Below are 26,332 nucleotides of genomic sequence, written 5' to 3'. Positions count from 1 at the left end.
CCATCCTGGGTTAAATTAACCTAAACAAACATGGAATAATGACACTGAAATATTTTCCTATCATTTCACCCGGTAATCATCAGTTTCTGCAGAGCACAGTTAGTTTCTCAGCCTGATAAAGCGCGCGTCTAACTGGGAGCGCGGGTAAGTTGACCCCGGCTCAGTGGCTGCTGGCGGACAGAGCACGAGGTGAAACTCCCTTCAAATTTAACTTAAATTAAAGTTCCCTTCTGCACAGTCACATGTACATTCTGATGAGATTAATTGGATTTACTGTATACGAATGATTATAATCCGTTTTTCAGTTCGGCGTCGATTAAAAAGTCTCAACATCAACTAATCCTAGTGTAATTTAACCTAAAATTGATGTTCACGCGTTCCTTGGTGCGCCTGTTTCGATCTGCGACACCAGCTAACGTTAAGTTGTTAACCAAGACTTGATTTACGTTTAATAAAAACTGCTGTGGAGCGGCTGCATGCCGTAGTTACTGCTACGCTTTGGCCATTTACATAAAAATATTAAAGTGTACTAGTATTGAATGTTTAGTTTTGTAAAAGGAAAAAAAGTATTAATTTGATAGAAAGTTTGAATGAAATATGGTATTATTTTTTTTCTACACACAGGGCACATTACATCGGTAAGTTTAAAAATGTATCTTTAATCGCACATTTTAATAAATCCAAAATAGATTTTATTGTTTTGCAAAGAGAATCAGAGATATTTTCAAACATCCTAATCCTCGCGCATTTTAAATAAGTTTCGATATGTATAAATTGGAAATTAAAGAGCATTAATTTTTGAACTAAAGAACATTTAAATATATTTTAACCTGGCTTATTGTTAGAGTATTAAATATCAGTATAGGTGCTTGAAACAGACACTTCCACTTCATCCCAGTTGTTTTCCCTCTCCTGCCTCTTTCTGCAGGATGGCTTTTCCATATGTGCTACGCTGTCCTCGGCAGGTGAAAGCAAGCCTTCAAGTCTGTGGGTATGCAACACTCAGCAAAGCATCCAGACCCCAGGAGAAGAGCAGCAGTGGTCCAGTTTTTCAGTATGTCGGCCAGCACAAAAAGCCAACCCACAAAGTGTTTGTGTGGGGCTTCAGCTTCAGCGGCGCACTCGGGATCCCCAGCTTTGTGGTCCCAGACAGTGGCAGGAAAAAGCCCCGCAAATACCAGCTTACTCCTTACCGCCTTGAGACCGCAGAGCAGGTAAAGTCTATTGGATTTGGATTCTTATGGGTTTGGCTTCTGAAGACATGGAAGATATTAATAATTATTTAGGTGTAATTTCATAAAATATTGTTCAAATCAGGTAAACTGCTGCTTTTGGTCATGGCCATGTCCACAAACCCTTTTATGTGTGTTAAGAGAGTTTTGGATTTAGTTTAGGCTGAACGCTGTGCCTGCTGCTTTTCCGTTGCAGATCTCTTCTGCTGCTTGTGGTTACGGTTTCACTCTCATCGCGTCCTCGACCAAAGATGTGACCAAGCTGTGGGGTATGGGCCTAAACAAAGACTCTCAGCTGGGCTTCCAGCGCACTCAACACAGCCGCCGTAAGATAGAAACTGAATTGTTGCCGCCCCCCAGTCTTTTAAAGCTTTTAGGGACAAAACCACAGAGAAATACCAACCAAACAGACAAATTTACCAACGAGTAACAGGAGCATATAGCAGCCTAAGATGAAGAGCAAAATTTCATTTCTTTATAGGTTGTTTTGAGAAAATTGGCTGTAAAATGAGAGTGAATATTGGCCATTACTCTGATGTTACTACATGTGTAAAATGGCAACTTTATGCCACCAACTGTATTTGAAATGTTGTTTTAACATTGACCAGTTGGTTTTCTACTGTTACTGTTTGAAGCCTTTTTTTTAATGTTTTGTTGTTTGGTAACTGGATGGCAGCATATATGTAAAAGAGACTAGACTGAAGACCAGGGATCTTCAACTCCAGGCCTCGAGGGCCGCTGTCCTGCTGGTTTTAGATGTGTCTCTGCTTCAACACACCTGAATCAAATATAGAAGTCATTAGCAGGACTCTGGAGAACTTGACTGCATACTGAGGAGGTAATTCAGCCATTTGATTCAGGTGTGTTGGATCAGGGACACATCTAAAACCTGCAGGACACCGGCCCTCGAGGCCTGGACTTGAGGATCCCTGCTATAGACTGTATGTAAAAGAGGGACATAGATTCTGGGTCTGAAAAACTAAAGCCACTGCTGGAATGCCTTAAACCTACATTCTTTCTGATGGCCAGCAGGGGGCAGCTACTGTCCTCAAAAAGAAGCAGAGGGAAAGTAAAGAAGTATAGAGTCCCACAGAAATAAGTCCAGAAATCAGGAGAAGTTTTGCCCTTCTGGTTATCTCGTCTCAAACTTGGATAACTGAAATACGTTTTGTGTTTAAGAGAAATGCAAAATATTTTCATATTTTCTTTTACAGCATAAAACACCCAAGTAAATACCCCACAGAGGTTTAACCTCATCGCACTGAAAAGCAAAGTAGGGTCAAAATTTTAAACATCATAAAAGTGGCATCAATTTGTGAAGCTAACCTTGCGGAACAACACAATTATTTTCCCCATTATAGTAACATAGGACTCTCAGGCAGGATTTACACAGATGCGTTTCAGGCTTCAGCGCTCTCGCTTCTCATTTACTGAAAGCTGTTGGAAATCAGTGTAATGATTCCTCTCGGGGGGTAGCTGTCTCGAGCAAGGGAGTTCAAGTATCTTGGGATCTTATTCACGAGTAATGGGAAGATGAAGCGAACTTGGATTGGTTTGACATCAGCAGGAATGTGGGCGTTGCTCTGGATTGTTGTAGTAGCTGAAGAGAGCTGAACTGAAAGTTATGGTAAATGGACTAGCTCTTATATAGCGCTTTTCTACTCAGTATGAGCACTCAACGCGCTATTACAACATGTTTACATTCACCCATGCACTCCCATTCATACAAGCACTTCCATATGTACTAAGCTAAGTGCTTTTTAATTAACTATCATTCACACACATTCATACTCCGATGGGACGGTCGGAGAGCAACTTGGGGTTAAGTATCTTGCTCAAGGATACATTGGCATGTAGCCTGGAGTAGCCAGGAATCGAACCGCTGACCTTCTGATCAGTAGGTGACCTGCTCTACCTACTGAGCTACAGCCACCCCGCCTCAACAGCGGGGTGGCTACAGCCTGAGGGGAGAGCCTGAGGGGAGAGTAGCGTTTCTCAGCGGGGTGGCTGAGTTGAGGCTTTTGATTTACCAGTCCATCTGCTTCCCAACCCTCAGCTCTGGTCATTAAATCTGGGTAACGACTGAAAGAGTTAGGTCACAAATACAAGCGGCTGAAATTAGATTCCTCCATAAGGTGGCTGGGCTCAGCCTTAGAGGGTGAGCAGCTCAGACATCCGGAGGGATCTCGGAGTAGAGCCACTACTCCTGCTTCTCCAACTGCATACTTTCGACACTTTGCATGTATAAAGGAGCTAGTCGAGGTGTTTTGGGCGTCTGGTTAGGATGCCTCCTGAGCACTTGGAGGTTTTCCAGGCATGCTCAACTGGGTGAAGACCCTGAACCCGCTGGAGAGATTATATATTGTATCTGTCCTGGAAGCGCCCTGTGATCCCTCAGGAGGAAGTGGAAAGTGTTGCTGGGAAGAAGGACGTCTGCAGTACCCTGCTTAGCCTGTTGTCACTGCAACTTGAATTTGGATAAGTAGAAGGATGGCATCAGCAAATCACACCACATGTACTGAAAAGCTCCAGCACAGCCAATACCCAATGAAATCACATCATGCAAATATCCTGACAGTGCGAGATGGTTGCTTGTGCAGTTTTGCATTAAGACTAAAGGAGTTGCAGTGGATCATTGCAGTGAATAATCAGCTTGTTGCCTATGAACAAAGCTATTAACAGGCAGCTAACTAGGCTGGTGCTGCCTGTCAAAGCTAGTCTACCTTGCCCTGTGGTGATTGGGTATCTTTGTTTGCTCTGATGATAGAGCCAACAAAGATACCCACCAAACGTCAGGAACGCCTACCATCAAGCACTGAAGCAACCTGTCGGTGAGTGTCCTGCCTAACGGTGATGTATGCTTTAAGAGCCCGTTATACCTGCCGTGCTCACCCTTGCAAATGGTGGCACAGGCAACGAGTGTACAGTTTTGTCAGTTTTTCAGTGATATATACAGAAGCTCAGAGATTCCCAGATTATACAGAGGCAGATGCTGCAAAAGCTTGAAAAGGTGAAACTTTCTGGAGATTTGTTTGCTCCTGGTTTTGACTCCCTTACCAGTACTGATGAGTGTAAGCACCTATAATTCAGGGAAATGGTGAATGCTCCCACCCTCGGCACTGCCATAATGGGCTCTTTAGGGTCACGTTTCTCAGTCAATGCCCTGCCCCTGGGTTTTGATGTCTTATTTCAGTGACTATGTCCATCCTTAATATACAGTCTATGGGGATGGAGCTGAGGAGTTGGTAGCTCATGTTAGCACTGTGAAGATATGCTGTTAATGCGATGTTTCCTTCACTGAATTGTGAATAAAATATCAGACTCCATCTCACACTGATTCTCTAACAAGTGAAATATTATTTAAGAATTATCACTGCTTTATTTCTGTGTTTTCTCATCCTGTTTGTGTAGATAAGAGCTACGACTACATGTTAGAGCCGTCCCCGGTGGCCCTGCCTCTTGTCGAGCCTCTGCAGACCAGAGTGATTCAGGTTTCATGTGGCCGGGCTCACTCTCTTATCCTCACCGACCGAGAGGGAGGTAAGAGACGCTCACCTCCCGCACCAGCTTAAGTCCAAACCCACAAAAAGCTGTGGGGCAAGTTGTCCCCTGTAGAAATGTTTGGTATTGTGTTGATTCCAGCCACCTGTCACACCATGTGTCCTTTTACATCATCTGCCCACCCCAAACCAAAAATGAATCATTATCAGGCAGCTGTTACCGCTCACCCAGAAAGCTCATTAAGGCCTTCTGGTACATTCAGGAAATTAGCAAACTGATGTTCCAACAAGTGCCGTTTTTCCTGTTTCAAATTCTAATTTGTAAAAAGGTTTCTCACCACTTCTATAGCCCACCAGAATCTTTTTTTTTTTTTTTTTAAATTTGATGAGCTTTTATTGTGTCTCTGCCAAATTGCAGAGTGGGTTGTTGTGATGTTGTTTTAAGTGGAGGTAATTTGCTGTCAGACAATTACGTACAAGATTTATGAGTCTAGTTTCTGACAAAAGAAAGATGTGTCACAGTTGACCCACGGTGTGATCTGCTGTGGTGTTTAAAGGAAACCACACGTGATAGCTTAGATTTTTCTAATGTGGGTATTTAGACAGTTATTTTGAGGCATTATCTAAATTATCTTTAATTTAAGTGGTCCCCAGTTTATAAAAGCTGCAGAAAATGATTGACTTTGCCCCAGAATAAGATCTAAAAAGCATTTTTATCCTGCAGCTGATGTTTCTACTGTCCTTGCATAATTCTTGTCTTAAAATGTATCTGATGTCGCCTGGATGGGCAAAGCATGATGCATCTGTGTGCATCGCAGGGCATACAAGAGATCTTTTACATTTTATGTAATACATAACTTACAAGCATAAATTCTTTTTTTTCTTATTTAGTTATTCTGTTAAAATCAAACAGTTTTAACCCATTTTTTTTTAACTGTACTTTAAACAACATGAATTAAAACAATCATGAACTGAAACAAAACTCAGTAACTGATCCCTCTCATCCATATGCCACTAAAAGCTTAATTTATAGCACTGTGTTGATTCCCCGCTGTAGTCTGTGATGCTGTTGTTTGCATTTCTACTTGTGAGACGGTGTGTGTCTGAATTTCTTGGCCTTCGTGAGTGAAACTGAGCTGTTCATATTGAATTTGTAGCCAATAAATCGCCAAACAGTTACTTTTGAGTCACTAACAGAAAGACGGGAAGCCGAGCTGGAGGCGGCAGAGCTGAAAGATTTTCACTGGGAGTGACCAGGATGGACAGGATTAGAAAGGAGTACATCAGAGGGACAGTTCAAGTCGAGTGCTTTGGAGGCAAAGTTAGAGAGGCGAGGTTGAGATGTTTTGGACATGTGCAGAGGAGGGATAGTAGATATGTTAGACAAAGGATGTTAAAGATGGAGCTGCCAGGCAGGAGGAAAAAAAGACCACAGAGGAGGTTTATAGATGGAGTGAAGGAGGGTTGGTGTGATGGAGGAGATGCTAGGGATAGAGTGAAATGGAGGCAGATGATCTGCTGTGGGGGATCCTTAAAGGGATTTTTCTCCTGAGGTCTGTCTTACTACAACATGTAGTTGCATTTCTGGGAAGGTGCATGTCAGGCATCAGCATGGTGTGAGCTACAGCAGGTGTGTAGAGGTACTCTGTAACCAATGCTGTAAATTTAATGCACTACCATAAACTCCTTTGAGTTGGTTTGACGTATTTGTTGCTCATAGATTTTGAATGTAACGTTTCAAAGATTCATAATGAATCTTTGTATTTCCTCCAGTCTGGCTCGTTAGCAGGTAACCTTTAGTAATTTGGACAGTTATGAGAAGGAGGAAAAGAGAAGCTGTAGCATGAACCGGGGTTGTTCTGGGAAATAACAAATGAGATGCAGAACATTAGAGTAGCCTCAGTTTTGTTTATTGCAGGAGATTAATCGTGACTACTGGAACTGCTCGCAGACACTCTTGTTGCAAACAATGCTAAGGGGAAGGCTCGGCTATTAAGAACAGTGTCGCTTCCCAGATTTGAGACTCTCTTCAGTTAACTCCAAGGGCAGCACATGTGGTTATGTAGATAAACTCAGAGAAGCTTAGCTGAATCTCTTTGCTTTGAAATCTTAATTAAAGGAAGCAGTTTCTATGTGACTTTTTTTTTTTTTCTTTTTTGGTTGCTGCTTATTGTTGCTGCTAAATGTAATGCAAGTATTACAGTCACAGATCTTACACCCTGTTAAACATTTACTGCAGAGTCGATTCAAGCTTTTAAAAAAACCATATGATAATCTGTACGGCATTTCTCACCCTCACGCTCTCTGTCCTCTCTTTTTCTTTAGTTTTCAGTATGGGCAACAACGCCTATGGCCAGTGTGGAAGGCAGATAGTAGAAGATGAAGTCTACAGGTGTGTCCTCGTGTATTCTGCACACATCGACTATTTTAACTCTCAGTTGATGCAGCAGAGAAAACAGCAGGTTCTGCTGATTTCGTCTGGAGGCGTCTTCTGTCTCCATTGAAGCTTTTTATTGTGGAAATCTTGTGAGAGAAGCTTTTTGGTTGGAGCCTGTCCCAGCTGTCACAGGGTGACAGGTGGGGTACACCCTGGACAGGCCACCAGGCTATCACAGGACTAATTCAGAGAGACAGAAAACCATTCACACTCAGATTTAAACCTATGGCTAATTGAGAATCACCCATTAACCCAACCCCATACATGTCTTTGGACTGTGGGAGGAAGCTGCACAGGTACAAGGAGAATATGCAAGCTCCACCCACAAACTTGATGGCTTTGTTTCATTAGCTATCATTTGTTCCTTAAATGTAGATATCAGTCATAATTGAAAACTTCACATTTCACCTGCGGTACCTTAAGTGCCCTTTAGGTCCTGCAGGTTTCTGTTTGACTTGGATGTATGTGTCAGCGGGAGGTTAGAGGAAGGCTGACAGATGCTGCTGTGGCCTCCAGGAGCTTCTGCTGTCCTTGGATGATGAATCGGTTATTTCTCTTTCTCATGTTTCAACAGTGGCAGTCACATCATTCACAAGATAGAAGGCTTCAGCAGCCGGGTCACCCAGGTGAGTGCGGGCTATGTCTGAGCAGTGAGGACAGATGGTTTTTGTATGTCTCATTTCCCTCCTTTTCCAAACCTTTGCACGCATTCATGTCCTGTCTATTTTAAGTATGCTAACACCTGCCCAGTACGCATATTAAAATGTCATTTGGCTCTGTTGCTACACTAATCACCTCCTCTCAGAAGTCCATTCATTAAATTTGTCCCATATTCTTCCCGTGAGCAATTATTTCATGAGGTTGTTAGTTGAATCTTATCTTTCCTGATGGATTAATTGAGCATTTGGCTAAATGTGACACCAAACATTGTGAAGTTAATGCACTTGTTTTTTTTTCCAGGTGGCATGTGGGCAGGACCACAGCCTTTTCCTCACAGAGACGGGAAAAGTGTTTGCCTGTGGTTGGGGTGCAGATGGGCAGACGGGTCAGTGCACTTAACACGTTGTCACACTAGGCTTCCCACTAACCTAGAAATCCAAAGATGATAAAGGAGAAAATAATAGTGCTTTTTACTACAGTGGACATTTCTGTTTCAGGGAGGAAATGTCTTCAGTAGATCCACAGTAGCTTTTAACATGTACAATTAACAGTACAGTCGGTTGAGTTTATAAACATACTTTCAGGCTGAATAGTAGGGATTTTCTTTTTTTTTCTTTTTTTTTTTTAAATAGAACAATTACCAGTTTTGTTGTGGACAACATTCTAAATATGTAAACAAAACTATTGTCAATTTCTTTCTGGATGAATGCACAAGAAATTGTTAACAAACTACTATGCTTAAACTACCCTGCTTCAACCAGACTGCAATGCTTTTCACCATAGACTGTATATAAAAGATGGATTTGATGTCACCATTTTGAAGCCTCCATTTTAGTTGTAGTTTATATTTGGAGACCGCTGCTGTCTCAGGTTTGTGTGTTTCAATGTCAAGTACAACTCCATGAACTACACTGCGTACTTCATGCCACCGACAGTGACGCCAGTGCTAGCTAGTATGTCGTTACAGTAATCCCTCGCTACTTCGCGGTTCGCTGTTTCGTGGGTTTTCAGTCAATATTAGTGTAAAATATTTATTGCGGTACTTTCGCTGTTTCGCTATGTTTTGCGGTACTTGTTCTTCACATGCGTAGTACGTGTTGTACAGTAATGTATATATTTGGTGTGTAAGTGTGTGGGGAGGGTTTATAAAAACTTAAAATAGTGTATAACTACTAAAATAATGTATAAGTATTAAAATAAATATGGCGTCCCTACTTCACAGATTTTCACTTATCGCGGGTGGTCCTGGAACGTAACACCTGCGATAAGTGAGGGATTACTGTATTTAATTTTTTTCAGGCAGTTGAATTGAAACACATAGTGTAAAAGATGGTGTAGCCAACTTGAATCACCCATTGTTTTTAGCTCGGTTGTTCTGAAGAAAAAAATTGAGCTGTCATAGCCGCGACGTCTGTTCGACAAAAACGTTAACGTTGGGCATTAAGTCAAGAACAATCTCAGCTAGGATCTTCAAATTCACTGTTCAAGCTATACCCATCAAACTTCTCACATTTTCTCACTGACTTCACTGTAACATAATTACATAAAGACTTCTCCTAAAAGCACCGACACCACAAACATGGTTGTCCAGAGCGGTTCAGTCACATGAGTGGAGGCGAGACTGACTATGTTTCTGTGCTAACACAGCTGTTAATCAAAGTGGCTGCAAACATTAAGCCTTAACAAAATCCAAACAGGTGACTTATTCATAAATGTATCTGCTTTAGAGTTCTATTTCGAAGGTGGCACCCAGCTATCAAACCTTTCTTTATACTGCGCTGTAAACAAGAAGTTAGACATTTTAACATGGAAATCAGTGGCATTCACTCTGCCTCTAGTGGCCATTTGAGGAACTGATGTTAAACCATCAGAGGAACTCCATGTTGGCGTCAATTTTCAGCCCCGAATGTTGCTGCCAGGCCAGCTTTAAAGCACAAGACTGGGTTCACCCAACTCTGTTCTCTCATCATTGCTAACTAGCTTTTATTTATAAGATTAAAGTAAGGAGTAAAAGTCGTATTTTTACTTTGATCTCTCTCTGGAGGCATTTGATAACCACATTCTCTCATATTCCAGGTCTTGGTCACCACAACACCAGCTCGAGTCCGGTGGAGGTGGGAGGAGATCTAGCCGGGGTGGAGGTGCAGCAGATCAGCACGTATGGAGACTGCAGCCTGGCTGTTTCCAAAGATGGGGAGCTGTATGGATGGGGCAACTCTGAATACCGGCAGCTGGCCTTGGTCACAGAGGCCACACAGGTGAGGAGACCTGATGGTGTCTGAACAGGGCCTGCTCATGTGGGTGCTTGAAGCCTCTGCTGGGTTTCTGCCTGTCGCTCATCTGTCCAGACTGTCAGAGCCTTTTGTAGTGGCTCACTTCACTGCAGCCACTTGTTAGTCCATGAGATAGTTTCAGCCTTTTCAACCAAAATCTGAAATGAAAATACATTTTAGTATTCTTATACTAAAAATGTGCTTGTATAATTGCTCTAAATCAGTTTACAGAATGTTGAAAACTGCAAACCTCAAAGAAATTTCTTGTTAAATGCTCATAAGATTGTGCTGACAAATGGCCCTGATACAAGGCCCTCCTGTTGAGCTCTGCATATGAGCAGGATTCACAAAGAGTCCAGTAAAAAGAAAAAATTCACAGTGGGATGCATCATATCCCGCAGATCAACAAACCATCAGATGAAAGCCTAAGAAATTCAACAGTTCCAGAAATTATATTACAAGATCCACCAAAATATGAAAACGTTGTTATAGACGAGTCTGACTTCATGAGAACGGTAGAGTGACCGTTTGACTTGACGTTTAATGTGCAAACTACTGTGATTTTAAATGGGACGCAATAAAAGGGGTTTAATTAAAGTTTTGAGGTGGTTGTACTTTAGTTGAGTATTTTACTAGTTTTACTGATCACCTTTAAAGCAGCATGTTAAATATGGAGCTATCAGGCAGGAGGAGAAGAGGAAGACCACAGAAAAGGTTTGTGGATGCAGTGAAGTGTAGAGGGTTGGTGTGACAGGGGGGAGGATGCTAGGGATAAGGTGAGATGGAGGCAGGTGATCCGCTGTGGTGACCCCTAAAGGGAGCAGCAGAAAGAAGAAGACTGATTTTTTTTTTTTTTTGTTGCATTTTTGGCTTTTATGGACAGTGGAGAGAGACAGGAAATGGGGGAAAGATACAGGGGAAGACACGCGGGCAAATTGGTGACAGGCCGGGACGCAAACCCGCGCCGCCCGCACCGCAACGCGGCATGTGTATGTGGTCGCCGGCTTCACCACTAAGCCACCCAGGCGCCCAGAAGACTGATTATTTTTAAAGCACCTCTGGGTCTGGCCTCACACTGTGTCAAACACAGAGTATGAACCAGCTTGCAGTCTCAGATCCTCAGGGGAGGACCTTTCTTCATATTTTATATGAGAAATTGTTTATAGTGTAATGCATTACTGTGGAGCTAAGCAGTTCATATTAAAAAATGACATTACGTGCCATGTGTTTATAATAAAGTGGCACTGACGCTGTTTTCAGACATGCCCCGCAGCCCTGAACTTTTCTAGGTGTTACCTGAAAGAACCTCAAGTGAGAACGTAACTTTCTGATGCAGTTGTACTGGAAAAGTGATCCTACTTTAACACTCCAGCTTCCTAATACAAAGTCTGTGTGACATCAGATTAATGTAGCAGGTTACTGAGAATACAGCAGGTTGTCTGGTGCATTCTCAGGCAGCGTGCGGTCCTCCCTCGTCTTTTCTAAATCATGGGAAGTAATTTGAGTAGTGAGAAGACTGATGCAGGCTGTCCTGTGTGCTGCATGTAAGAAAGGTCAACCTGAGAGAATGTCCTAATTTGATTCTCACAGCATTGTCCAAAGTTGAGTGTTTCTGTGTAACTACTACTTTTACTACATGTTACATTTTGAATTTTGGGCTTTTGCCTCTAACTGTAATTATTTATAATCCCTAACACTGAAGAGCAGATTTAAAAGAAACAAAAGACTTTGTCTAATCTTTTAGTAAAAGAATTTTCTAACATATTTATAATTAACAGGTTTGAACCGAAGAAGAACTTGTAAAGTTGGTGAATGTAACATATTACCTTTAATCGCTTGGATGAAAACACAATAAGCATATTGCATAGAGACCAAAGCCCAATCCTAAGTTTACTAGATGAATAATGAGGGATCTGTAATGTTCTGAATTCTTCTTAATTTTCATTTTGTTTATCTTTCAGATCAACTCTCCTCGTCATCTTCCTGTGAAAGGCTGCGGGAAGGTGGTTCAGGCAGCATGTGGAGGCACGCAGGTGGCCATTCTCAACGGTCAGTTCACACAAACAGAAAAAAATAACTTTCTAATACAGAAGTGAACAGTTATTGTAGGGCTTGTTGGAATAAAGATTAATTTTTGAGAGCGGGGGAAGGCATGCAGCAAATGGCCACGGGTCGGACTCAAACCGGGGCTGCTGACTTTCAGGCATATAGTCGCCTGCTCGTGCTGTGAGCTAATCTGGCGCCCTGCACATGCATTTTCTAATTTCAGTGTTCCACACTCGGCCTCTTGGTGGCATCAGTCATCACAGTTTGGATATCTGGTTTCCTGTGTGATTCTTATCATATTTTGGTTTCCTGTTTGTTCACTTATTTTCTTGATGTAGTGACAGACTGTGACTGTTTCAGGTAAAGATAAGTGTGCTGTGCTAAAATGGAGCTTTTACTCATCCTTGGAGGAGGTGGTGGTGGTGGGGCATCTTTCTGTCAGCGTTGAGTCAACTGGCAGTTTAATTTCCAAGAAATGGGTCCTAAATGAGTGACACAGTTTTGGTCCTATTTTTAGAATTTTGTGTAAAAGCAGTTTAACAGCTTTCTTCCTCCATTACTCTATATAGATATAGCACAAATGTAAGAATTACAAAACAGCTCTGTGAGACATTATCCACTATTTTTATTTGCAATATAAACTCTGCTGTTTCAGGCATTAAGACTACTGTGCAAATACCTCATTATTAGTGATTATCAATATGAAATTGAAGCTGTACATTAAGTTTGGCATCATTTTGTACATAAAACCTTCAGCTGTCCATAACTGATGATGCCTTTGCATGGAATCAGTGTTACCCAGGGATCTCTAGTCATTTGTAATAATTGTGGAGGTTGTTTGAACTCCTACGGCAGATTGGCCTTGTTCTTAATTTGAAAGTAATTTTACATTTATCTTACTTATTTCTCCCAGCAAAGAGGTCCTACGATAATATTAGTCTGCTGCAGTCTCTATACCTTTTTCCCAAATAAAGGTTATGGAGGCTGTGTTGAAAATGAGGTTATAAAGTTGGAAAGTTTTGAAGAATTTTGGGTGAACATTCAGGAGGGTTCAAGTTGCTGCGCTTTAACAAATTCATAGAAAGTGCAAGTTCATATTCATCAAAAGTGGAAATGTTTTTCCCTCAATAGTGCTTCAGCAGAGAGTTAGATACAACTCATATCTATTTCTTTTATCACAGTTTATTTTAGAAGGTAGGAAGCTCTCATTCGCTTAAAGAATTAATGGTTTGGTTTCACACTGTAAGCAATGAGGCACAAAATCCACAGTCGTCCTTCTCAAGTTTAGCTCAATGAGGATTAGTTAGTTTAACAGAAATGAAGAGGGTATTTTCCAAAGCTGCAGAGTGTTTTTCTCTCAGAAGACATTTGCAAGGCAGATTTTTAGAAATATTTTAATTATTGAATTGTTTTTAAGAAGACTTCTTCTTCAGTCCTGCTTTTGGTCCATTGCTGTTAAGAAGAATCTGTAACGCCTCAGCCCTGCACACAAAATAGTGACCCTCTGCCAGTGGGATGTCAGTAAATTTAAGTAAAATGTAGATGTTGCGAATGATTACAAGAAACAGACATTGGGTGGTTGGGTGGGTACTTCCTGGACTTCAGTCAAGTAATACTTATGCTATCTAGACACAAGCACTGGTCCACCTTCGCATTATGCCTACAGGAGCTGCTCAGCCATTGAAACCATGCCATGAAGCTCCCAGCGCACAGTTTTTGTGCTGATGTTAATGCCAGAGCAGGTTTGGAGGTCTGCAGCAAAGTGTTGGAGATTTTTATGCACTCAGTGGCCCCGCTCTGTAACCACATCGCTGAGTTACTTACTGTTGATTGCGGAACATCTAGGTACCACACTCAACTTCAGTGAGCTCTTTAGAACAACCCATTCTTTCCCAGACTGCATGGCTAGGTGCTTGATTTAATGCACCTGTGGTAATAGTGTTGCCCATATAGTGCAGTGTAGTTACTTAATACTAATCTTGTGCAGATAGTGTTTTTACTGGAGTTGTTGCCAAGTTTGCCAAGATATTTGACAAAGAAAATGAAGTCTTTTGGGAAGCTATGATCTGCAGATATTTTGCTTTATCTTATTTTTGAGCTCTAAAGATGAGTATCTGTGTGTCGTGGTCTTTCCAGAAAAAGGAGAAGTGTTTGTGTGGGGATACGGTATCCTTGGAAAAGGCCCAAAGCTATCAGAGTCTTCAACCCCAGAGATGATTCCCCCAACACTGTTTGGACAGTCTGAGTTTAACCCCTCGGGAGTTGTCACCAGGATCAGGTGTGGCCTCAGTCATTTTGCTGCAGTGACAGGTAAGAGCACTAACCCTACCCTACGGCCACAGAAAAGCTCTTCAGGGCTGCACCAAGTCCGAGTGCCACGTCAAATCAGCGTCACACCCTGACGTACATACAGTGATGCTTCTTTACAATACTGCAATTTCATCATTGAGATTTCAGCCCTTTTTGTTTTGTGCCAGGATAAGAAATGGAAAAATAAAACTCCTGAGCAGCACCGTCATTAAATGTCAGTCTCAGGTGCTTAAAATGAGGTAGAAGTGTCCGCTGTGGGAACAGCTAATCGCTGAGTCAGGACTGAAAGCATCTTCTGGGCAGGTTTTATTAGTCAGATGCAGAGGCTGTAACCAGCCAACAGCACTAAAACTTGAGATTGTGTTGTCATTTCCCGAAAGCAGTCATTGTTTCTTGGGCTTTAGAAATGTAAGAAGTTAATATGGATGGATATTTTCTATATATATATTGTAGGGAGGACCGCTGCATGTGTGGGGAAAAAGTTGATTAGAGACTTTAAGACTCCAGACGGAGCTGTGTCCAACTGAATTAATAAATCTAGTAAATAAGATAAGATAAGATAAGATAAGATAAAACTTTAATGATCCCACGTCGGGGAAATTTGTGCATTACAGCAGCTCAATACAGAGAAAAAATGAAAAGGATGAGTAAGAACAAATAACTAAACTAAAAATCAAAGTGGCAAGGCCCCAAACCTCTACAGACATCACTGTTCGAACTGCTGGTGCAAAAAAAAAAAAAAGATGAGACTTCTGATTCTGCTGCATTGATCTGTGATGCAGATGCACTGCTATTTCAAAAAAAAGTACTCTCATAATTCAGAAGAAAGTCTTTAACATCAGAAAAACAAGCACATCATCCCAGTGATTCAGTGGTTAGGCGCTCCCTCAGAACACAGAGGTCCTGTGTTTGAATCCTGGCCAGCCCGGGGCTGTTCTGTGTGGAGTTTCCTCAACAACAGCTGTGGTAAAATCAGCTTGCATCGGGGGCCACGTGCAGCCCATTTTGTGTCTAATAAACATTAAAAAATAAAAAAAAAAAAAAACCACCTCCGAATGGTTTCTTCCTTTCAGTGTAAAGAACTTTTAAGTACCGGGGCTCTAGCAGGAAAAAATTTCAGCCCGGTGCGGGTGTGCTGGGGCTGCCGTGCCAGCTTGATAATTCAGTTACGGTGAACAGTTGGATAACATTATGTATGTAATATTCTGTGATAATGGTTGGTCCTACAGGTCATTGAAGGCACCTGAATCTGATTGGACCATGTGACTTGATGGCGCTAGGGAACGTGGATCCCGCTAGTATGTGTTAAGGTGCTCTGAAAATAAGATGTACGTTACCTGCAGCTATTGTTAATAAAGTTCCTTAAGCAACACATAGACTCACAACGTGTTTAATAGGAAGCCCAAAATTGTCCTTTGAGCTTTTTTTTTCCCGTTTTACCTCTTCTTCCTCCTCGGTTTAACGCTGGTCGCTATTTAGCCCTGCAAATCAAGCGTGAACAGGACCATAACGAGATTGCGTGTGAACAAAACTGGCCGTGCCCGGTGGTAGATTGCAAATTGCATTGAAGTAATACTATATTGCAGCGATCTAGCAAGAGGAGAACAAAAATCAGTCTGGTATGGGACGAGGCTGGCGTGCGCAGTGTGCGCGCATCCGATTGCTAATTGCAATGATAGAACAGTTCCGATAGCGAACTGGTGAAATTCTCAGTCCAGCATGTGATGACCTCAGCATGGCGCAGCACTGGGCGATCAACCGCTGGCTAGAACCCTGACAAAAAAAGATGTTTATCTGTTACTTACTTACTTACTTTGTGTATGACAGGCCATGGGTGATGTCCTCCTCCTTTGCAGTTTTCTTGGACCGTCGGGTTCTCCAAAACTGACCAAAAGCACTCACTAAGAGCTGGAGTTGTCAACTGGTTTTCATAATTCTTAAAGAGAACCTATTATACTCATTTCCACCTCCTATTTTTAAAAATTATTTAAGTTCATGTCAATCCTGTAAAGCCCTTCAGTTCATTCTCCATTGAGCTGCTTTAGCTCCTCTCCATTTAAACCAACTTTCTTCTGATTGGCTGCCCCTCGCAGACAGGTTTGAACAGCATGTGGGTGGGGGCTCTGTGCTCACACCCAGAACTGTGTAGCTGAAATGACCGTATTAAAGATCTCCACTCTCAATGACATCACACATATCCAGGAATAGAAAAAAACTGTCTGAAACCGAGCATTTGGAGCAGCTTGTAGGGAATACTTGAACATAAGTGACCTTTTGTTAAAAAACTTTAAACAAACATGTTTAATATGATAAATGGACTAGTTCTTATATAGCGCTTTTACACTCTAGCTGAACACTCAAAGTGCTTTTTATACAAAACATTTGCATTTACCCATTCACACACATTCACACAAGCACAGTTTTCTATTTCAAAGTGCTTCCTATCTAACATCCACACACATTCATACTCCGACAGTTGCATCAGGGAGAAGCTTCGGGTTCAGTATCTTGCTCAAGACATGCAGACTGGAGTAGCCAGTAATCAAACCACCAACCTTCCGATTAGAGGACCTGCTCTACCTCCTGAGCCACAGCCAGCTTCTGAGCAGCCGCAACTCTAACAGGACGTATATGACAGAAAATACGGAAGTTTAAGATGAATAAAGAGGATATGTTCCAAAGTTGTGCTATTTTAAATGACAAACCTTGTGTGTAACCTTTAATGCAGTTTTTCTCTCATGAAGCATTTGAAAAGCAGATTTTTTTTTCTTCTTTATATTTTAAATATTTCTTTGTTGACATTTATGGTTACTGCTTTGCTGCTTTTGTCTTCATTGCATTTGTTTGTGCGTTGCTGTGTTTCTTTTACTGTCACTTACTGTTACTGAGAAGAACTGCAGGAATCTGCACATCAGTCATGTGCACAAAACAGTGACTCACTCATAGAAGCATTAATCCAAAGAGCCATTGGTGGTCAAAAATACAGATGAGACCAGTTTAAAAAAAAATCATTTATTACAGTCAGACTTTCATGCCAACTAAAACTGCCTGTGATGAAACATGTTTTTATTCATCTTAACTGTTGGGTAGACAACATAGCTTAGTGTTGCAAACTCAAGTTGTAACTACATTATTAATCTGTGTCTCACCCCTCTAAGCTGTGGTGTTGCTGCATGGGGTCACAGCGTGCTGATGTGATGTTTGCTTTGCAGACCGGGGTGAGCTCTTCGTGTGGGGGAAGAATGTGAGGGGTTGTTTGGGCATTGGGAAGAGAGACGACCAGTACTTCCCATGGCGGGTAAGACACAGATTCTGTATTAGTCATCACAACAAAGATAAAACCATGGAGCTGCGTGACTGTGTTTGTCCCACTTCTTCTTTCTTTGCATCAAAATAAAATGCTGTTTCCATATACTCGTGTAGTCACAAGTATGTGGTGTTATAAATCTCTCTACCTCTACGTGCCCCCGCTGAGATTTTCAATTTAAGTCCACAGACTTATATCAGCACATCCTCTCAAGACATTTTATCAGGATTTGAGGGTGTGGAGCTCACACTTCTTCTCAGTGTTGCACAGTGTGAAATCCCTGGGTCACATATAAAAGAAGGAGAATAAATAAACCCTCTGCCCTCGCTGTATGTATTGTAAAAAGCACAGAAACTGCAGTTCTTTCCTTTGTTGTTGAATTCCTCTTAGCTGAGTTTCTGTGTGATATATTTCTTTCTCTCTCGCTCCCCTCCCCCGCCAGGTGACTGTGCCAGGTCAAGTAGTGGATGTAGCGTGTGGTGTTGACCACATGGTGGCGCTGGCAAAGTCCCTCCTGTGAGCTCTTGTCCTTGCAAGCGGTGGATGAAAGCCTGGATGTTTGGGCCGAGGCCTCCCGCTGACCCCCAGGTGCCCCGGAGAGCCGACTGGAGGCCTGTCTGGAGTCTCGAAGCCAGCTGCTCTCCACAGGCGGCGGACCCGGTCACGCGCTGATGTCAGCGGAGTGCAGAGCAGATGATTGTGCAGCAAACTTCCACTGACACAGCTCAGTTTATTCTTTATTCTTAAGGTCATATGGGAAAAACATCCAAGCCTCATCTTATTACAACTGGAGCTGAAATGAGTCGTCAGTGACCGTGACTCTTTCTGTGAATCAGTCTGAAGGTTTTCAGTTTTTTTGAGAACAAACTTAATATATTATTGGCTTTTGGACATAATGAAACATTGGATCTGGTCTGGACTAAAAACTGAAATGAATGTTTGTTTTTCACATTTTATAGGCTAAACAGTTCCTCTGCACACCAAATGATAACAAAAGCAAACTACATGCAGCTGTAATCTTATTTTTATCTCTATCACCAGCATAAGATGTGCAAACAAAAAAAAAAAAATGTTGACACAGTCAGCTTTGATGTGGTTAAAACTGTAAGCTATAACTTTAATTTTCTCTCATGTGATTCATTTGCTACCACACCAATGAAAAATGAAATCTGCGGCCGGTGGAGCGTGTCATGACAGACTCTCGCGGTTTGGAATGATTTCAAACAGTATGTAGCAGCGCTTTTATTCTCTGCGGCACTATAAAATGTTTGTAAAACACTGCACCAGTTGAAAAAGCCAGTGACAGCAAAACAATCCACAAAAATGATTATTTCCCTGCCAACTGCAAATGGAGGTGAAGGCACTCAGCCCGAGGGAGAAAACAGGTTTTGAGAAATCAATTTTACAACTCGAGCTCCCGTGTCATCGGTCGTGCCCAAATGTTCTGCATACATAAGCTCGGCGAGCGTAGCGGAGGGCTACAGAAACTACAATCATGTCACGCTGACAGGGTGAGAAGATGCTGATTGTAGAACTGTTCAGGCTGAAAAGTGGCTTCTGATGGCTACAAAATGAAACCTAAAAAAAAAAGGGAACAATTTGCTAAGTTGTTTGTCGTGTTGTGTCTGCTTTCCAAATGAAATTCAGTGAATGGCACAGAAGCAATGGCCCTTCATATCCTACATCAAAATAAATGCTTTTTTCCCCCCAATTACACATCTTTTTTTTTGTTGATGTATTAGACTTTAAAAACTGTTAATTTCTGACAACGTCCGAGTAGGTTTCCCCACAAAAACTGCAAATTTTGTGTTTTTTGTATTTTTCTTATATATGAAATGTTATAGAGGAGGATGCTCATAACAATTGGCCAAAGTTTGTTATCCCTGTCATAGGCTGGTGACTTAGAATTGCAACGTGCAGTTACATTTCTTGGACATTGGATGTCAGGTTATAGTATAGAGTTTTGCAGTTGTGCTATACCTACAGTGTAGATGTAGCGCAGAAACATAAATCCCATTAGAGATTGGCTCCAGCCCCCCCTGTGACACGGCAACTGATGAGAAGTTGAGAAGATGGACACCCAGATAACCAGGGATGCAGCTTTGGCTGTGAGCACAGCACCCCCACCTTATTTGCTGTTCAAACCTTCTGTTTGTGAGGGGAAGCCAATCAGAGGAAAAGGAGAGAAAATGAACTGCACCAAGGCCTAGTATAAGATCAGGGTTGTTTTGAACTGTGAATCAGGCAAAAGAGAGTCCAAAACTAAAAATGTGGAGCTGAAAATGAGCAGTGAATGCACCCGTTGCATCAATGACATCAAGTCTGGTCATCCTAGGTTCTTGGATGACCAGCTCAACCTATCCTTAACATTCTCCCCTGTCACACCAACCCTCTGGAAGTCCTCCTCCACTACATCCATGTATCTTCTCTGTGGGCTTCCTCTTTTCCTCCTGCCTAGCAGATTCATCTTCAAGGTACTAGTCACAAATTGAATGATCAAGCATGCATGCTGTATCTTAACTCATAAATGGTACTGATACTTGCAGTGTTTCCATGTTACCAAACTTTTGACCTGATTTGCCTTTTGTCCTTTTGTCCTGTCTCTTTCTGCTATTCTGATTTCTCTTACACGCTCACTATAAACTGATTTTCAACCTAGAATCTAACTCTGATTTTCTGATATCAACTTGATGGACACTTTAATTCTCACAGAACTGCGAGTGTGGCAGAAGTCGGAGCAGTCGGCCTGGTATGCGCTGCTTTGCTTTGTTTTCCCTGCTGAGCTCTTGTATTCCGGGCCATTCGTCATTATGACAACTTGACGCCCCTCTGAAGAGCTCGGAAATGTATTTACGCAAAACTACAGAGTGAGCATAAAACGTACGACCTGTGATTCTTCTGCAGAGCGAGATGGGAGAATGCACAGGAGTGGCTTTGGTTTCCAGGTCTGAAAGGAAAATGTAATTCTTTTTCTCTCTCTTTTTTTTTTATTTTTTAAATTCTAGTAAGAATGTGTGAAGAGTCGACTCATATCATTTAGGAGGAGGGTTTTATCTCCCAGATGCACCTGTAGACAGCATGCTTATGACAGTTGGGACTAGCATAATGGAGCTTGACTTGATGGTCAGTCCCAAATAAGATGCTGAAGGAAATTTAAGGAGTTCATCCTTGAATGCATGTAGTTTGCTTATCTGTCATAAAGTTGGATATACTGATGCTGTGAGCTCAGCAGCTGTTACTCTTTTGTTATAGCATGTTTTTTTTTGTATACATGGAGACGGTAGAAACACCATTGTTTTTGTATTTAGTTCTTTACCTTCTAGAAACTCCACTGTGTTCTGCATATGCCGTTCCACTGTTTGGTGCTGAGCAGGTGGTGAACAGCTGGTGCCTTTTTTTTTCCTGATGCGAGCTGCCTGGTGCAGCTGAAAAATGCTGATTGTGTCTCTTTAAGTTGAACACATTTAGTTTAATTTAAGGAGGACATGTAATATGATTTAAAACTAGAAAAGAGGCTATTAAGTGAACCTTGGGATTGTTGTTACTTTTCAAATGAAACCATTGTGAAGTACAAAAAAACCTGCAGTTCATCTAATGGCCAGTTGAGGCTCACTACAGAAGCGAGTCATCACTATTGACACCCATGTTAAAATATCCAACTTTACACAGCTTTACTTTTACCTGCGTATTAAGTTTAGAGGTTGGTGTTTATGTAAGAGGGAAGCTAAGGCAAAAAAAGGGAAAAAGATTTAAGAAACATAAATAGTTTTGTCTGAGGAGGAAATGAGAAGAAGGGCTGCTTTTGTTTTTTCAGATATTGTTTCCCCTCGGACACTCACAGCGGTGCAAATAAATAAAACAAACAAACAAAAACACTGTTTGGAATCAAAGTTGAACAAAGCCTGAGAAGACACAAGAAAAAGAAGAAAACAAATATAATGATAAATCACTGATTTGTCCGTGAAACATTTGCACGATTTATGCACAGATTTGTGTGTAAGCACTGTTAGTACATGAGGGACACTGATTTGTTCAGATGTAACTTTTAGAGATACTTGTTCAGTCTTTTTTCTAATTGTACTCTCATGAGCTTTAACATATAACATGCTAACTGAGGTCTGCAGAGTCATAGAAGCAGCTCTTGGGTTATGTTCAATTTCTCTGAGCATTGAACTAACTGGGACGTCCACTCCTGGGAAATTGTGGCATTGTATTAACACACATCTGAATGTTTTAGAGTAGCAAATTGCCCAAACTTCTGCTTTTATAGAGGTTTTCACATCTTCTGATGATCAATTAATGAAGTGCATTTAATTAGCAGCACCTGGCTGCTGATTACCCTCTTAATTTGTATGGAAGCAGTAAAGGTGTACTTAGTTTTTCACAGCACCTGCAAAACTGTGAAGCATTCTTTTTCACGACTGCAGGCAACTAGCTATCTGCTGTGGAATATTTTAATGCAGTTACCTTACAGATAAGATGGCTTGCTGTGGAGTGAATTGTACTAACACATCATAAAAGTAGTCTGCTTCAGTTTTGATGAGGGAAATTCTAATATTTTATTAGTCTGTAACTTAGCATTAATTAACAGGTAGCTGTTTTAGGCTATGCACCCAGAGCCATTGAGTAAGGCATGGTGCTAATTGGCTCGTATCTCAACCCTCTCTCCAGATATGGTCACTCATGCACCAGATTGCCATAAAAATACTTTTGAGGCTTCAAAATATACAGGATATGGTATAGAACGAACCAAATCCAGCCTTATTCTTAATAACTAGATGCTACAAACTGAACTGAAAATAGTATGTGATTTGTTAGTCAATGTCCTGTAAGGTGACACCCGTGTGTGTTGTGATTCAAGAGCCCAGTAGGAAAGTGCTTTGTTGTTGTTGACATGCAGCCTTGTCTAGATGAAGCTCTGACTCACTGCTGTTAATGTGTCGCTTATAAAGTTCAGATTTGTCATTTCTGTGGGTGGAGATTTCCCACCATGCGACCTTGCAGCTCAACATGATGAAAGTGATGCATTTCAATTAGCAGTAGTGAGATACCCTTCTGTTTGACTTATGGCTTGCAAATTTAATCTTTGTGAGTGGGAGCTGAGGAGTAAGCAAGAGTCTCCACAGACATGTCAGCGAACTGCAGTGTTGAACAGAGTGAGATTATGTAAGGTGTAAAAATGATCATGGTAAGTGGAAACACTAACATACCGTGTCTGCTCCTCTAACCCCGCTCTGCAGAGAGGGTTTCTGCAGCTGGATGAGCCCTCCTCCCCTTCTGGGTGCTGAAGCAGAGAAGAGGTGGTGGTGATGGTGGTGGTGTGGGGCCCACCCGTGCAGAGCTACAAGGGCCTGGCTGTTCTCTGCTTTGTTTACTCAGGTCAGATAATACAGACAACTGATATACCTGCAGTCTTCCCTGCTGTCATCCATTTTCTGTAGGCTGGAGTGGAGCAAGTGCATCATGGAAGAAGAAGTCCAGTAAGGACGGGTGCAAGGCAGGGTGTGTACTAATGTTTGTCTTTACTTTAAGTTATAACTTTGTAGCACCTACATAGGCTAGCTCAAAGGATGGAAGAGTGGGATTAGTGGAGAGAGGTACACATTTTTTTGATGGATTGCAGGCCTAGACTGTATATGCAAGATGTGTGAAAAGTGAAGCCAGGGAGGAGGTGCCGAGTTTGATAGAAATCCATGAGAAATCCTTTGCTTTATAACGTAGTGAAGACTGTCCTGATCATTTTATGTTCTCAATAGTAAGCTTAAGTCTTGTTCAGTAAATTACAGATAGATTTGGAGCGGGTATGCTCATTGGCTAACAGCTTTTGCCCCACACTCATGACATCACAGTGGCTAGGTCTGTCTTTTCTGTTCAGTCTATGATTTCAGGGTTTCTGTAGCCTGGTTTGGAATAGATGGCAACATTTTCCCCTATTCTGTACAAACTCTCCACAACTGCTACTCCAAATGGCACATCTTGATGTTTTGTTGTGTCCTGGTTCCTTTCATCTTCTAAGCAGACCTATGGATGTTAGGCTTAATCTGGACTAGCTTGACTCCCTTGTCATCAGAAATCAGTTATAGAAATGTGAAGCTAAAACTGAGAATCCAAAATGACTAAATCTCACCCCCTGAGGAGCGTAAATGTACTTGGTATATTTAACAGGTTTCTGCCCTAACATTGTTACATTGTCTTTGTAAGGGGGAAACTTTTGCTTCTGAGAAATGGCAGAAACATTGTCAAAAACATTAGGAAACATCCCAAAGTGACCATCAATGTCCTCAGAAAATCATTTTCTGCGATACCAGATCATAAAGCAAAGATCATGGAGTTACAAAAACCATTATGACTCATGGTCTATGATTATAATGATCTCCAGAAGTGCTGGAAAAATGTTAATTCTCAAATGAGAAATAACACTGATTTTAAATACATTTGATAAATGTCATGTTTGTGGCTCAGAGTGCGTCACACCTCAGAGGGTTTGCAAATCATCTTTTTTACCAGTGGAAAACAAACCACTGCTGTTGTAATGATGCAACAAACAGCGTTGATGAAAGTCTCTGCAACATCACTGCTGCTGTTTGTGCACTTCAGATTGTTCTCAGTAGTGCTGCATGTGCTATGTAGTAAATGTTGTTCTAGAAGCTACTGAATCATAGGATGAATTTAGTTTTTCTTAAATAATGACATGTCGTAATATGTATTCTTGTTCATTTCAAGTTGTATTTACCTGATTTTAAGACTTGGTAAGGACCAGATAATCTCTTATATCCAGATATAGAATGGACAGAGGGTGTACTTTCTTTTTTACCATGACTGTAAAGTACTACTTATCAGGTGATAGATAAATCATGTGAAATATGTGAGGCCGCACCTGCAGATATACACCCACCAGCAGGGAAACTTGGTGTTGTGCCTCATGCGTCTCCTTCAGGAAACAGAAGTTATAGTCATAACAGTTCCCTTTCATTCGATTCATTCTGTACAACACATGCAGTATGAGACATCCATACACACCCCAGAGAGCAGCCACCAAACCAGAGTCAGACTGTCAGCACCACAGTACATGCAGTACAAATATCACTCACAGGGAACCCCTTTAAAAAGGTCTTGAGGTTACCATTCCCCTAGTGGCATGTGCTCTCACACCCTGAGGCAAAGAGAGACCTTTGGTGCTGTATGCTAATTGGTGACCTATAGCAACAGTTCCCTCCACCCACAGAGAGGGGGTGAAAGCATGCCACAGAGGGAGGTGAGCAGCACTGTAGGTGAGGCGTTGTTACCCTCCAGTGTTTCTGTGGAGAAAGGTTTACTTGACCTGCAGACTGAGTATTTGCAACTGTTTAAGAACAACAGCAGCAACAGATGTGGGGAAGCAGTGTCTCCCTTCTGCTGGAGCCCATCTCCACTCAGTCCAGCAGCTAGAAGGACTGAGCCTTCTTCCTCCTAGCTGTCCAGTCTCTGAAGGCGTGGAGGCAGACTTTGGTCCAGGCCGACTGGCATGAAACTTGGAGGCTGTGCACTTGCCGGTTGGTGCACCCACAGCAGCCATTGATGGTGCTGCTCTCTTGGGGGTGGGTGGCGGAACTAGTTGAGCTAGGTGCAAACTAGGCCTTCATATTATGTCTGGGAATAATATCATGCAAAGCCTCTGTCTGCTTCCTCCTCAGCTCAAATATAGCCTGAATGGCTTTGAGTGATTACCCAAATACCCTCAGTATACCATCAGTAGAAAATGGTTCATCTACTGGTCAGCCACAGATGCTGCTGCACCACTACTGTTGAGGACTTCCCTCTACCCAGGTAGATTATTGCCCAGCAAGATGCACTGGGAGTGTAATTTATGGTGACCCTGACCTCACTAAGGAGAGGCACCAGTGGGCTGTTTAGGGGAACCAGGGACCGTGGCTCTGAACAGCAGCAACTCAGCCACAGTGGTAGGCCATGTAAAGTCACAGAGTGGAGTCAGCAGATGCTGAAGCACATAGTGTGCAAAGGTTGCCAACTTCAATCACTACAGACCTCCAAACTTCATGTGGCATGCTTCATGGAATGGGGTTCCCATGGCTGAGCAGCTGCATCCAAGCCATAAATCACCAAGCACAATGCAAAGCATTTTATGCAGTGGTGTAAAGCACGCTGCCATGGACTCTAGAGCAGTGGAGATGTGTTCTCTGGAGTGAGGAATTACCCTTCTCTGTCTGGCAATCTAATGGATGAGTCTGAGTTTGAGGGTTGTCAGGAGAACGGTACTTGTCTGACTGCATTGTGCCAAGTGTAAAGTTTGGTGAAGGGGGGGTTATGGTGTGGGGTTGTTGTTCAGGAGTTGGGCTCGGCCCCTTAGTTCCAGTGAAAAGAACTCCTAATGCTTTAGTATATCAAGATATTTTAGACAATTTAATGCTCCTAACTTTGTGGGAACAGTTTGGGGATGACCCCTTCCTGTTTCAACACGACTGCACACCACTGCACAAAGCACTGGTGTGCTGGAGTGTTGGAACAGGAAAGGGCATGTCTTTATGGGCTGGTGTGCACAAAGCAGAGAGAGTTTGATGCGGAAGAAC

At 42.0% G+C, this 26,332-nt stretch overlaps 1 protein-coding gene across 4 annotated transcripts; it reads left to right on the top strand.

The window, feature by feature from the left end:
• The first annotated feature begins 9 nt into the window (after window positions 1-9).
• rcc1l (RCC1 like) lies at window positions 10-20,436 on the top strand. 4 transcript variants are annotated; one of them, XM_030747318.1, is made up of 13 exons: window positions 10-144; window positions 625-638; window positions 929-1,214; window positions 1,429-1,558; window positions 4,644-4,772; window positions 7,058-7,124; window positions 7,744-7,795; window positions 8,130-8,214; window positions 9,906-10,087; window positions 12,064-12,151; window positions 14,285-14,458; window positions 17,671-17,756; window positions 18,208-20,436. In XM_030747318.1, exons 3-13 carry the CDS (start codon window positions 930-932, stop codon window positions 18,283-18,285), a joined length of 1,356 nt encoding a protein of 451 aa, XP_030603178.1. In that variant the 5' UTR covers window positions 10-144; window positions 625-638; window position 929; the 3' UTR covers window positions 18,286-20,436. The 4 variants fall into 4 exon arrangements, with proteins under 4 accessions (XP_030603178.1, XP_030603177.1, XP_030603179.1 ...); XM_030747317.1 differs by lacking the exon at window positions 625-638 and having other exon boundaries at window positions 14-144; window positions 18,208-20,435; XM_030747319.1 differs by lacking the exon at window positions 625-638 and having other exon boundaries at window positions 20-72.
• The last annotated feature ends 5,896 nt before the right edge of the window (window positions 20,437-26,332 follow it).

Source organism: Archocentrus centrarchus, chromosome 14 (assembly GCF_007364275.1).
Source record: "Archocentrus centrarchus isolate MPI-CPG fArcCen1 chromosome 14, fArcCen1, whole genome shotgun sequence".
NCBI classification, from domain to species: Eukaryota; Metazoa; Chordata; class Actinopteri; order Cichliformes; family Cichlidae; genus Archocentrus; species Archocentrus centrarchus.
The sequence above is the reverse complement of the archived record's forward strand: the minus strand, read 5'-3'. Positions and strand labels throughout refer to the sequence as shown.

Excerpts from the sequence above, each read along its gene's own strand:
- rcc1l (XM_030747318.1), top strand. The coding sequence starts at position 930 with ATGGCTTTTCCATATGTGCTACGCTGTCCTCGGCAGGTGAAAGCAAGC. Across the intron at positions 7,125-7,743 it reads GTAGAAGATGAAGTCTACAG|TGGCAGTCACATCATTCACA; the intron begins GTGTGTCCTCGT and ends ATGTTTCAACAG. Across the intron at positions 7,796-8,129 it reads TCAGCAGCCGGGTCACCCAG|GTGGCATGTGGGCAGGACCA; the intron begins GTGAGTGCGGGC and ends TTTTTTTTCCAG.